Source organism: Ovis canadensis, chromosome 15, assembly GCF_042477335.2.
Source record: "Ovis canadensis isolate MfBH-ARS-UI-01 breed Bighorn chromosome 15, ARS-UI_OviCan_v2, whole genome shotgun sequence".
NCBI lineage: Eukaryota > Metazoa > Chordata > Mammalia > Artiodactyla > Bovidae > Ovis > Ovis canadensis.
In genome coordinates, this window is record NC_091259.1 from 81,012,101 (window position 1) to 81,024,412 (window position 12,312).

Consider the following 12,312-nt stretch of genomic DNA (forward strand, 5'->3'; position numbering starts at 1 on the left):
CATTGAAGAAGGCCACCTTATCTCTCCTTGCTGTTCTCTGGAACTCTGCATTCAGTTAGGTGTGTCTTTCCCTTTCTCCATTGCCTTTTGCTTCTCTTCTTTCCTCAGCTCTTAGAAAAGCCTCCTCAGACAACAACTGCCTTCTTGCATTTCTTTTTCTTTGGGATTGTTTTGGTCACCACCTCCTTTATAGAGTCCGTAGCTCTGCAGGCACTGTGTCTACCAGATCTGATGCTTTGCATCTATTTGTCACTCCACTGTACAATCATAAAGGGTTTGACTTAGGTCATACCTGATGGTTTTCACTACTATCTTCAATTTAAGCCTGAATTTTGCAATAAGGAGCTCATGATCTGAGCCACAGTCAGCTCCAGGTCTTGTTTTTGCTACCTGTATAGCGTTTCTCCATCTTCAGCTGTAAAGAACATAATCTGATTTCAGTTTTGACCATCTGGTGAGGTCCATGCGTAAAGTCATCTTTGGAGTTGTTAGAAAAGGGTGTTTGCTGTGACCAGCATGTTCTCTTGACAAAACTAATAGCCTTTGCCCTGCATCGTTTTGTACTCTAAGGCCAAACTTACCTGTTATTTGGGGTATTTTTTGTGGACTTCCCTGGTAGCTCAGCTAGTAAAGCGTCTGCCTGCAATGCAGGAGAACCCAGTTTGATTCCTGGGTTGGGAAGATCCGCTGGAGAAGGGAAAGGCTACCCGCTCCAGTATGCTTGGGCTTCCCTGGTGGCTCGGCTGATAAAGCATCTGCCTGCAATGCGGGAAACCTAGGTTTGATCCCTGATTTGGGAAGATCCCCTGGAGAAGGGAAAGGCTACCCACTTCAGTATTCTGGCCTGGAGGATTCCATGGACTGTATAGTCCATAGGGTCACAAAAAGTCGGACACGACTGACTGACTTTCACTTTCACTTTTGGGTATTTCTTGACTTCCTACATTTGCATTTCAATCCCCTATGATGAAAAGAACATCTTTTTTGTGTGTTAGTTCTAGAAGGTGTTGTAGATCTTCATAGAACCAGTCAACTTCAGCTTCTTCGGCATCAGTTGTTGGGGCGTAGACTTGGATGACTGTATTATTGAATGGTTTGCCTTGGAAATGAACTAAGATCATTCTGTCATTTTTGAGGTTGGACTCAAGTACTGCATTTGGGACTCTCCTGTTGACTGTGAGGGCTACTCCACTTCTAAAGGATTCTTGTCCACAGTAGTAGATATCATGATCATCTGAACTAAATTCACCTGTTTGTGAATTTAATTCATTTTAGTTCACTGATCCATTTTGGTTCACTGATCCGTAACATGTCAATGTTCAGTCTTACTATCTCCAGCTTGACCATGTCCAGTTTACCTTGATTCATGGATCTAACATTCCAAGTTCCTATGAAATACCATTCTTTACAGCATTGGACTTTACTTTCCTCACCAGACACATCCGCAGCTGAGCAACATTTCTGCTTTTACCCAACCACTTCATTCTCTCTGGAGCTTTTATTAATTGCCCTCTGCTCTTCTCTAATAACATGTTGGATACCTTCAGACCTGGGTAGGGGGAGGGGGCTCATCTTCTGGTGTCGTATCTTTTTGTCTTTTCACGCTGCTCACTGGGTTCTTGCAGCAGGAATCCTAGGGTGGGTGCCGCTTCCTCCTCCAGTGTGCCGGGTTCTGTCACAACTCTGCACTGTGCCCCGTCTGTCTTGGGTGGCCCTGCACAGCATGGCTTACACCTTCATTGAGTTACACAGACCCCTTCACCATGACAAGACTGTGATCCACGAAGGGGATTGCTTATTATTGCATGGATTATTATGTTAATCATGCATTATTATATATAGTATATGTTAAGTTATATTGTATTGCTATATAAAGGTAGATTTCAATAATATTAAAGCAAATGCGGTTTAGGGTAAGTTAGGCTGTAGTCATTATTTCATTTTGAAAGCATCACCTTAGTGCATGTTACTGTAAATTAAGGAGATGTTTAAATAAATCAGAATTCATGTATCTAAGTGAATTGCTTAGAAAGAGTAGCTTTTGCATTTGGAAGTCTCTGTAGTTAGTCCGGTGGCACTGCCATTGTTAAAACCCTTTTCAGAACTTCCGTTTTCAGAACTTCCCTTTTAGAGCAAGTTTAATAGTCACACAAGGAAACCAGTTGCATTCTTTTTGTTACATGTCATTGTTAACCTGGTATGGCTTCAGGTGAGCTCTTTAAAATATCAACTCACAATATGTGGAAGCCGAATTATTATGCTTTACACTGGAACCTTACACAGTGCTGTATGTCCATTATATCTCAGTAAGACTGGAAACAAGATAATAATTCAGATCAAACATTGTAAACTGTACAGCTGGTTAAAATAAAAAAATTCCTTGTTAAACTGTTTAAAAAAAAATCATACTTACCTTCAAAGAGTGAAAATTTATTACCAGCAAGGCTGTTGAAGAGCATGTTCCTGTCTTTCAGAACATTTCTTAAGAAAGTTATCCAGAAATTCAAATGCATTGTTAAAATGAAATCTTATATTAGGGACATTGAAATCAAAACCACAGTGATATACCACTTTATATTCACTAGAATTTCCACAGTCAAAAAGACAGCAATAAGTGTTATTATAAGAGAGAATGTGGAAAAACTAGAGCCTTCCTCTATTCCTGGTGGAATGTAAAATAGTACAGTCCACTTAGAAAAAAGTTTGGTGGTTTCTTAAAAAGTTAAGCATACCTTTATCACATGACCCAGCAGTTTCACGCTTAGATATCTGATTTCAAGAGAAATGAAAACATACATCCATACTAAGACTTGTGTGTGAACGTTCATAGCAGCCTTCAAAATAGACAAAAGTAGAAACAACTCAAATCTCCATCAATTGGTGAATGGACAGACAAAAGGTGTTATATCTATATAATGGAATATTTTATTCCACCATAAAAAGAAATGTTGTTTTGATAATGTGCTACAACATGGATAAACCTTGAAGATATTACACTAAGTTGAATTTTACAGTATATTATACTATACCTCAGTAAAGGAGAGAAAAAAAGATATCCAAAACAATTCTGAGCTGACTTGGCATTGTTGAAATAAGTGTCTATTCAGTGAGATAAAAAATCCTCATTTGGATATCTTTAGTTTGTTAATAGTTATAAATGATTGCTTTCCCTACGATTGGTATAGTCTCGGAAGACTGTCAATTGTTTAAGTAACACAGGGCCAAGATTTTATTATTCTGCTTTTCACAATGATGCTATCAGGTGGAGATCATCTTTGTGTGACAGATGAGAAAAGCCAAGGTTCCGAGAGGTTAAGTAACTCGTCCAAGGTTTCACAGCCCAGCAGTGCTGGGGTAGTATTTGAACCGTGTCTGTGAAAGCCGTCGTGTACCTCCTTATCCTTCATTGCTTGTTTTATTGCCTGTCTTAACTTGGCAGAGATTGGTTTTTCATCTGGAGCATCATGATCTGGATGATACCACCCTCTGGGGGTGTGGCAAGATGATTTCATCTACCCACGAAAGGAAGCATCGTCCAGATTCATTTATTCCGCTGATGGTTGGAGTCCACCCGTCTTCTGTGTTCTTTAGTTAGGAGCTGTTCTTTCTGCCTCCAGGGTGTGTTTGTGTCCTGGCTTCGTTGACTTGAAAGAGGCCAACTCAGTGTTTGAACAGCTTTGTCGGGATGTTCCCTGGAAGCAGAGGACCGGCATCAGAGATGGTAAGTGGATATCTTGGGATCACAGTTGTTGATGTTTGGCCCTCCTTTCCAGATTGTTTTCCAGTACGCTTGCATCTTGGCATCGCAGCCAGACTTGCACAGATGTTCAAAGCCTAACTGGAACCCTAAGCAGAGGCAGGAATTCGCCAAAGGGGACAGGGCAGAGTGTTCCTCGCAGAAGACACAGCGCATGGTCCTCAGTGTGTGGCAGAGGTGGGCTTTCAAGGAAAGGAAGGAAGTTTGGTTTGGCTGAGCTGTGGTTGACGTGTTTATCTCCCTTAGTGTTTGATCACTGTTCATTACTTCAGACAATGCCAGCTTCCCTCTTTCTTCATAGAAGCTTCCAGAACTTGTTTTTTTCTGATTCTGTTTGGCATCTGTTCTTTCCATCATCTTTTTGTTGTCACTCTAGTCTCACTAGAAGTCTCCTTTAGCTTCAGGATTTGCAGCATTCTCCTGAGCTTGTAAGATTGCCTGACTTGGAGTGGGTGCTACACAAGCAGCAGTACCTGCTGTACCAAAGGTGGTCACTGGGGGGCGTTGGTGCTCTAGCATAGAATCTTTTTTTTTTTTCCTGGAACATTGAGTGATTTTAAATTTTCTGTGGAGAAAGAGGCAAAGTATACTGGCATCACTTTTGTAACAAGCATCAGAAGGAGAGTCGGCTCTTTCAGGGCAGCCTTCTAATTCCCAGCAGTTTCTACAGCAGGGCTTTTGGTGACAAGACTTAGCTTCAATTGCTGGCTCTTTCAAAGTGATTGTTTCTTTTAGACAAATGATATAGTTAAGTAATTTTATGACTCTTAATTTTTCTGATCAAGAAAATAGAGCTAATAATAATACCTATCTTGCAAGGTTGTTGTGATAATTACATGAGACAGTGCCTGATCGCGTACTTAACAGAATACTGGGCACATAGTAAGCCTTCAGTGAATGTTAACTGCTTTTATCATTATTGTTGTTGTAGTGGTTGCAGTCAGTTGTAGGGAAAAAGAGCAGATCTGTGGGTAGCTCCTTCTTTAATTATAAAGTGGACATCAAAAACTTATGGTTAAAATTAAATATGTGCTATGGTGGGTCAGAGCACCTTTTTCTTTATTTGGAATTAAAAGGGCTTAGATAGTGGTGGCACATGGGTGAACAGTTGGTTTTGTTTCCTGTATGGACGTTCATGCCACAATTTCCTACCTACAAGGGTTCAAACTCCATGTCCTGCATCTTAGACCCTCCCTAATGTGAATCCTCTGTCCTGCGGTGTGACTCCTTCACTCTGGTTTGTGTCACCACTGACACAAATGGGTCACACGCATTCTTACCCCAGAGCTTCACTCGTACTGGTTCTGCCAGTATACCCTCTCTTGCCATCCTTTTAGCTGTCGCCATGCCACTCCTGAGGTCCCGTGCCCTTTATGAAGGTGGAACTTGGGTCAGAGCCCATCCCGCCTCTTCCTTTGTATTTCTCATAGCTCCCTATACATTACTAGGCAGGGTGTTGGCACTCGGTAGGTACATGTAAAATAGCATCGAACCCTTTCAAAGGCCCTGTATTTTCTTTCTTAGATGTAACTTACCAGCAACCAAGACTTACAGCATGGTATGGAGAACTTCCTTACACTTATTCAAGAATCACTATGGAACCAAATCCTCACGTATGTTGGAATGTTGTTATTGATATAGTTTTACAGACGATATACTGTGCCTGTAGAGTACTGTGAAATAACAATAAATGACCTTGCGGAGCTGCGCGGTGGTTCCTAGTTCAAAAAATCCTCTTGAGTTCAAACACTGAGTCTTTGTGCTTATCACCATGGATGTGCTTTTGATCCACAGATGAAGTCAGAGGATGAGAAAAAAAAACTGGAACTAGGGTAAACTAGAACCAGACGCAAGGATTTCAGAGAAATGAATCATTTATTTTCCTAATCTCCTCCTTCCCCAAGCTTTTCTGCCATAGCCCTTTGTGTATCTCCTGGTATATATTTGCTCTGGTTCCAAATCCTTACGACTGACCAGTGAGGGCAGAATGTTTCTTTCCATGTCTCAGGCTCTTTTCCCATTTGTGAGAAAAATCTGTTGCTTTTCTTGTTGACTTTGTATTCATTCTGTGGCTGCAGTTCTCATACTTATCATTGCTTTGGCTTGTCTCTACCGCTTCTTGTGTTTTTAAAAATGTCCATGAAAGACGAAGAGATTCTAATGTATAAATTAAGCTTATCCAGATGATGGAATTAAGATCCAAGAAATAGCTCTCTGTTTAGTCCTTGGAATCTTGCCTTTGGCAAATAATAATATGGTTTTTGTGTTGGTTTTTTTTTTTGAAGGAGACTTTGAAGAAAATGGAGTTTTTGCTTATGGCATTGGAATAAAGAGAAATGTGACCCATTTAGAACTCCTCGTAATTTCTTATCATAAACTAGCCTTTTACTAAAATGTTCAGGGATTAAGTATTGACTGAAGGGAACATGACTTTTTCACATGAAGAGATAGATGGGTGCTCTGGTTTCTAAGGCTACATTTAGAATGTAACCCAGGGAAGTACTGAGGAGACCCTTTATATCTGAAATTGACTTGGAAACATGAAGAGAATCGAACTAAGCCAGTCTAGCATAAACTGCTGGATATGTTTCTGTCAGAATTAGTGTATCTTCTTATCAACAGTTACAACAGAGAAGTTGAGGATTAAGTAGCCTGTGGGAAAGAAGTTCTTTCATTCTAGCTGATCTTTCAGAACAGAATTTCTCAACCTTGGTATCGCTGACATTGCAAACACGACAACTCTTTGTTGTTCGGTTGCTCTGCGCATTGTAGGATGGTTAGCCGTATCTGTGACTTCTGCCCCCTAGATGCCAGAGGCACCCCTTACCCAGTCAAGGCAGCCAAAAATGACTCTGGACGTTGCTAAACATCTGTTGGGGTTCCAAATTGACCTTGCTTGAGAACCACTGCTTTAGATTAAACGTAAGACATGTAAGGTCTGCTGAGGTAGAGTGACCACTTATGCTTGGGGACATTTTGACAGCTCTTCAAAAGAATTGTTTAAATGACAACCCTTTTCTCATATTGTAAGTAATATGTGTTTATTACTGAAAATTTATAAACTGCAGGTAAATATGAAGAATATTAAAATTTTGAATAGTGCTTCCATCTGATGATTTGGTTCCAGTCTTTTTTTTCTTTTTAAGCAAATATATGTAGAGAATGTCTCTATAAAAATAAAATCAGTTATTCATATACTACATTTAATTTTGCTGTATTATTAACATATTGTAGTATCATAAGGTTGTCATATTAGAATTCTTTAATTTAAATTTGACTGGCTCATAACTTTGTGCTTATTGCTAATAGATTTAGTTTTATACCATCTGGAACAAAATCAAAACAGACGTCCCTTTCTCAGAGTTTTTAAGGGAAGATTCCCTAACGTGTATATATGTGTTGGGGATATTAGTTTAATTTTAAAGTTGTTTTTACCTCAAGCTTAGTATTCCATAGCACAGGAGGAGGTTCAATCATAGGTACTTAAACATCTTTTAGTCTTTTAGTCTGTTTTTGGCTGCACTGGGTTTTCATTGCAGCATGCAGGCTTTCGCTAGTTGCAGCACGTGGGGGCTTCTCTAGTTGCAACTTGCAGGCTTCCGTCATTGTGGAGCATGGGCGGGTGGCTTCTAGAGCGCATGGGATCAGTAGTTGCTGTTTGCGGGCTTGCTAGTTGCCCTGCGGCATGTGGGATCTTATTCCCTAACCAGGGATCAAACCCGTGTTCCCTACACTGGAAGGTGGATTCTTAACGAGTGGACCACCAGGGAAGTCCCTTTTAGTCTTTTTTCCAAGCTAAATCCTATATGAATCCACTGTGTGGAAATAAAAGAGTACCCTCACTGACTGGTAGTCTCACCAGCTTGACCTTTCCTCCTTTCTCCTCCTGTGGTCCCAGAGGCATCTCTGTGGTACCTGGGTCTCTGCAAAACACTGTTTGAAGTCCACCAAATAGGTCCTTGTATTTTCTCATACTCTTTTCCTCAAATGTCTTTTAAGGATAGAATGTCTTCACTGAACAGTGAGATGACGCTGGATTTTAATTTAGACTTTCAGTTCTGCGGGATCTGTATTTAGAGTATTGGTTGGAGAGTCTAAATTAATCCCCTAGTTCATTATTCCTTGTTTTCTCCTTTTCTACTTACTTCACCACCAAAAATAACCAAGAAAAAAAAATATATTCACTTAGAAACAACGCAGACTTGGTGTTAGCTCAGTCCCTGAGCAAGTCAAGGAAGTGCTAATTAGCTTCTCAGTTACATTGCCGAAAAGCTATCCTCCTCCTTTACGTTCTTGTGTTTCTTGTTAAGTGTATGATTCTAGCATCTGATCTTTATCCCCACGAAGATAAGCTGCTTCTTGTTGTCATTCAGTCATGGCTGATTCTTTGTGACCACATGGAGTGCAGCATGCTAGGCCTCCCTGTCCCTCACCACCTCCCAGAGTTCACCCAAGTTCATGTCGTTGAATCAGTGATTCTTTCCAACCATCTCATCTGCTGCCCTCTTCTCCTCTTGCCTTCAGTGTTTCCCAGTATCGAGCTTCCCAGGTGGTCCTAGTGGTAAAGAATGGCCTGCCAATACAGGAGACTTAAGATACACAGGTTCAGTCCCTGGGTTGGGAAGATCCCCTAGAGAAGGAAATTGGAACCCACTGTAGTAGTCTTGCCTGGAGAATCCCATGGACAGAGGAGCTTGGTGGGCTACAGTTCATGGGGACGCAAAAAGAGTCAGATATGACTTAGGGACTAAACGGTTATCTATAGCCCTTGAGAAAGAACTAAATATCCTTGACTATGCTTCAGTTCAGTTCAGTCGCTCAGTCATGTCCGACTCTGTGACCCCATGAATCGCAGCACGCCAGGCCTCCCTGTCCATCACCAACTCTGGGAGTTCACTCAAACTCACGTCCATCGAGTCAGTGATGCCATCCAGCCATCTCATCCTCTGTCGTCCCCTTCTCCTCCTGCCCCTAATCCCTCCCAGCATCAGTCTTTTCCAATGAGTCAACTCTTCGCATGAGGTGGACAAAGTACTGGAGTTCAGCTTCAGCATCATTCCTTCCAAAGAAAGGCTGATCTCCTCTAGAATGGATTGGTTGGATCTCCTTGCAGTCTAAGGGACTCTCAAGAGTCTTCTCCAACACCACAGTTCAAAAGCATCAATTCTTTGGTACTTCACTTTCTTCACAGTCCAACTCTCGCATCCATACATGACTACTGGAAAAACCTTGACTAGATGGACCTTTGTTGCCAAAGTAATGTCTCTGCTTTTGAATATGCTATCTAGGTTGGTCATAACTTTTCTTCCAAGGAGTAAGCGTCTTTTAATTTCATGGCTGCAATCACCATCTGCAGTGGTTTTGGAGCCCCAAAAAATAAAGTCTGACACTGTTTCCACTGTTTCCCCATCTGTTTGCTGTGAAGTGATGGAACCAGATGCCATGATTTTAGTTTTCTGAATGTTGAGCTTTAAGCCAACTTTTTCACTCTCCTCTTTCACTTTCATCAAGAGGCTTTTTAGTTCCTCTTCCAGCAACACAAGAGAAGACTCTACACACATGGACATCACCAGATAAGCAACACCAAAATCAGACTGATTATATTTTTTATAGCCAAAGATGGAGAAGCTCTATACAGTCAGCAAAAACAAGACCGAGAGCTGACTGTGGCTCAGATCATGAACTCTTTATTACCAAATTCAGACTTAAAATTGAAGACAGTAGGGAAAACCGCTAGACCATTCAGGTTATGACCTAAATCAAATCCCTTATGATTATACACTGGAAGTGAGGAATAGATTTAAGGGACTAGATCTGATAGATAGAGTGCCTGATGAACTATGGAATGAGGTTCGTGACGTTGTATAGGAGACAGGGATCAAGACCATCTCCATGGAAAAGAAATGCAAAAAAGCAAAATGGCTGTCTGGGGAGGCCTTACAAATAGCTGTGAAAAGAAGAGAAGCGAAAAGCAAAGAAGAAAAGGAAAGATACAAGCATCTGAATGCAGAGTTCCAAAGGATAGCAAGAAGAGATAAGAAAGCCTTCTTCAGCGATCAATGCAAAGAAATAGAGGAAAACAACAGAATGGGAGACTAGCAATCTCTTCAAGAAAATTAGAGATACCAAGGGAGCATTTCATGCAAAGATGGGCTTGATAAAGGACAGAAATGGTATGGACCTAACAGAAGCAGAAGATATTAAGAAGAACTGTACAAAAAAAGATCTTCACAACCAAGATAATCATGATGGTATGATCACTCACCTAGAGCCAGACATCCTGGAATGACTATGTTTAATGACTACTAATGACTTTCCCCACATCAGGGTCTTTTCCAGTGAGTCAGCTGTTCACATCAGGTGGCCAAAGTATTGTAGCTTCTGCTTCAGCATTCGTCCTTCCAGTGAGTATTCAGGTTTGATTTCCCTTAGGATTGACTGGTTTGATCTCCTTGCAGTCTAAGGGACTCTCAAGAGTCTTCTCCAGCACCACAGTTTGAAAGCATCAATCTTCTGCATTCAGCCTTCCTTATAATCCAGCTTTCACATCCATGTATGACTACTGGGGAAACCATAGCTTTAAATATACAGAGCTTTGTGAGCAAAGTTGATATGCTGTCTAGGTTTGTCATAGCCTTCCTTCCAAGAAGCAAGTGTCTTCTAATTTCAGGGCTGCAGTTACCATCTAGTGGTTTTGGCGTCCAAGAAGAGAAAATCTGTCACTGCTTCCACTTTTTCTTCTTCTATTTGCCATGAAGTGATGGGACCAGCTGCCATGATCTTAGTTATCTGAATGTTGAGTTTCAAGCCAGCTTTTTCACTCTCCTCTTTCACTTTCATCAAGAGGCTCTTTAGTTCCTCTTCATTTTCTGCCATTAGAAAGTTATCATCTACATATCTGGGGTTGTTGATATTTCTCCCAGCAATCTTGATTCCAGCTTGAGCTTCATCCAGCCTGGCATTTCACATAATGTACTCTGCATATAAGTTAAATAAACAGTGACAATATACAGCCTTGTCGTACTCCTTTCCCAATTTCAAACCAGTCAGTTGTTCCATGAAAGGTTCTAAGTGTTACTCCTTGACTCACATACAGGTTAAAGATAGTTTAAAGCCATAAAGTAAATAGGAAGTACAGCTTGATAATATTATTATGGAATTTCACTCTTGAACGTAGGTTAGTTTAATAACATTTATTTAATGACCTAAGTTTTGTTTGTTGTTATTGCAGTTCATTTGTTTAAATCCTCTGCCATAGAGGAGCTGAATAGATATTTTTCCAAAGAAGACATACAAATGGATAATGGTGGTGGTGTTGGTGGTTTAGTTGCTAAGTCGTGTCTGACTTTTGTGATCCCGTAGACTGTAGCCTGCCAGACTTCTCTGTCCATGGGATTCTCCAGGCAAGACTACTGGAGTGGGTTGCCATTTCCTTCTCCAGGACAAATGGACAATAGGCACATGATAAGATGCTCAGCATCACTAATTAGGGAAATGCAAATCAAAACCATAGTAAGATATCATCACCCCATACCTGCTAGAAAGGCTATTATCAAAAAGGCAAGAAATAACAAGTGCTGGTGAGGATATGGAAAAAAGAGAGCTCTCATACCCTGTTGATGGGAATTTAATTGGTACAGCCATTATGGAAATTTCTCAAAAAATTAAAAATAGAGATGCCGTATGATCCAGCTATCTCACTTCTGGTTATTTATCCAAAGAATATGCAGACACTAATTTGAAAATATATGTGTACCCCTGTGTTCATCACAGCGTAATTTATAATAACTAAGATATGGAAACAACCTAAGCGCCCATCAACAGGTGAACGGATAAAGATGTCGGGGGGGTGTGTCTGTCTATATATATGTTGTTGTTCAGTCGCTAAATCATGTCCAATTCTATGCAATCCCATGGACTGCAGCATGCCAGGCTTCCCTATCCTCCGCTGTCTCCCGGAGTTTGCTCAAGTTCGTATCCATTGAGTTGGTGATGCTCTCTAACCACCTCATCCCCTACCATCCTCTTCTCCTTTTGCCTTCATTCTTTCCCAGCATCAGGGTCTTTTCCAGTGAGTTGGCTCTTCGAATCAGGTGGCCAAAATATTGGAGCTTCAGCTTTAGCATCAGTCCTTTCAATGAATATTCAGGGCTGATTTCCTTTAAGATGGACTGGTTTGATCTCCTTGCAGTCCAAGAGACTTTTCCAGAGTCTTCTCCAGCACCACAGTTTGAAAGCATCAATTCTTTGGTGCTCAACCTTCTTCATGGTCCAACACTCTTATATTTATAAATGGACTACTACTCAGCCATTTTAAAAAAAGATGAAATCCTACCTTTTGTGAGACCATGGATGGACCTTGAGGACATTATGTTAAATAAGTCAGGTGGAGAGGGACGGATTCTGTATGATTTTATTAATGTATGGAATATAAAAAATCAATAATATAAATGAACAAACCGAACGTGTAGGTACAAGGAGCACAGTAGTGGTTCCCAAAGGGGAGGGGACAGAATGGAGGGCACAACAGAGGAGGGAGGTCAACTGTGTGGTGA

General features: G+C 40.9%; 1 protein-coding gene across 5 annotated transcripts in view; it reads left to right on the plus strand.

Annotated features, from left to right (window-relative positions):
- The window catches only part of ALKBH3 (alkB homolog 3, alpha-ketoglutarate dependent dioxygenase), a 43,032-nt gene that overhangs the window by 7,982 nt on the left and 22,738 nt on the right, over positions 1 to 12,312 (plus strand). For all 5 annotated transcript variants that reach the window (XM_069553952.1, XM_069553948.1, XM_069553949.1 and 2 more), the window contains 2 exons: positions 3,618 to 3,721; positions 5,282 to 5,370. In XM_069553952.1, coding sequence (XP_069410053.1) covers positions 3,618 to 3,721; positions 5,282 to 5,370 — 193 coding nt within the window. The remainder of the gene's footprint in view (positions 1 to 3,617; positions 3,722 to 5,281; positions 5,371 to 12,312) is intronic.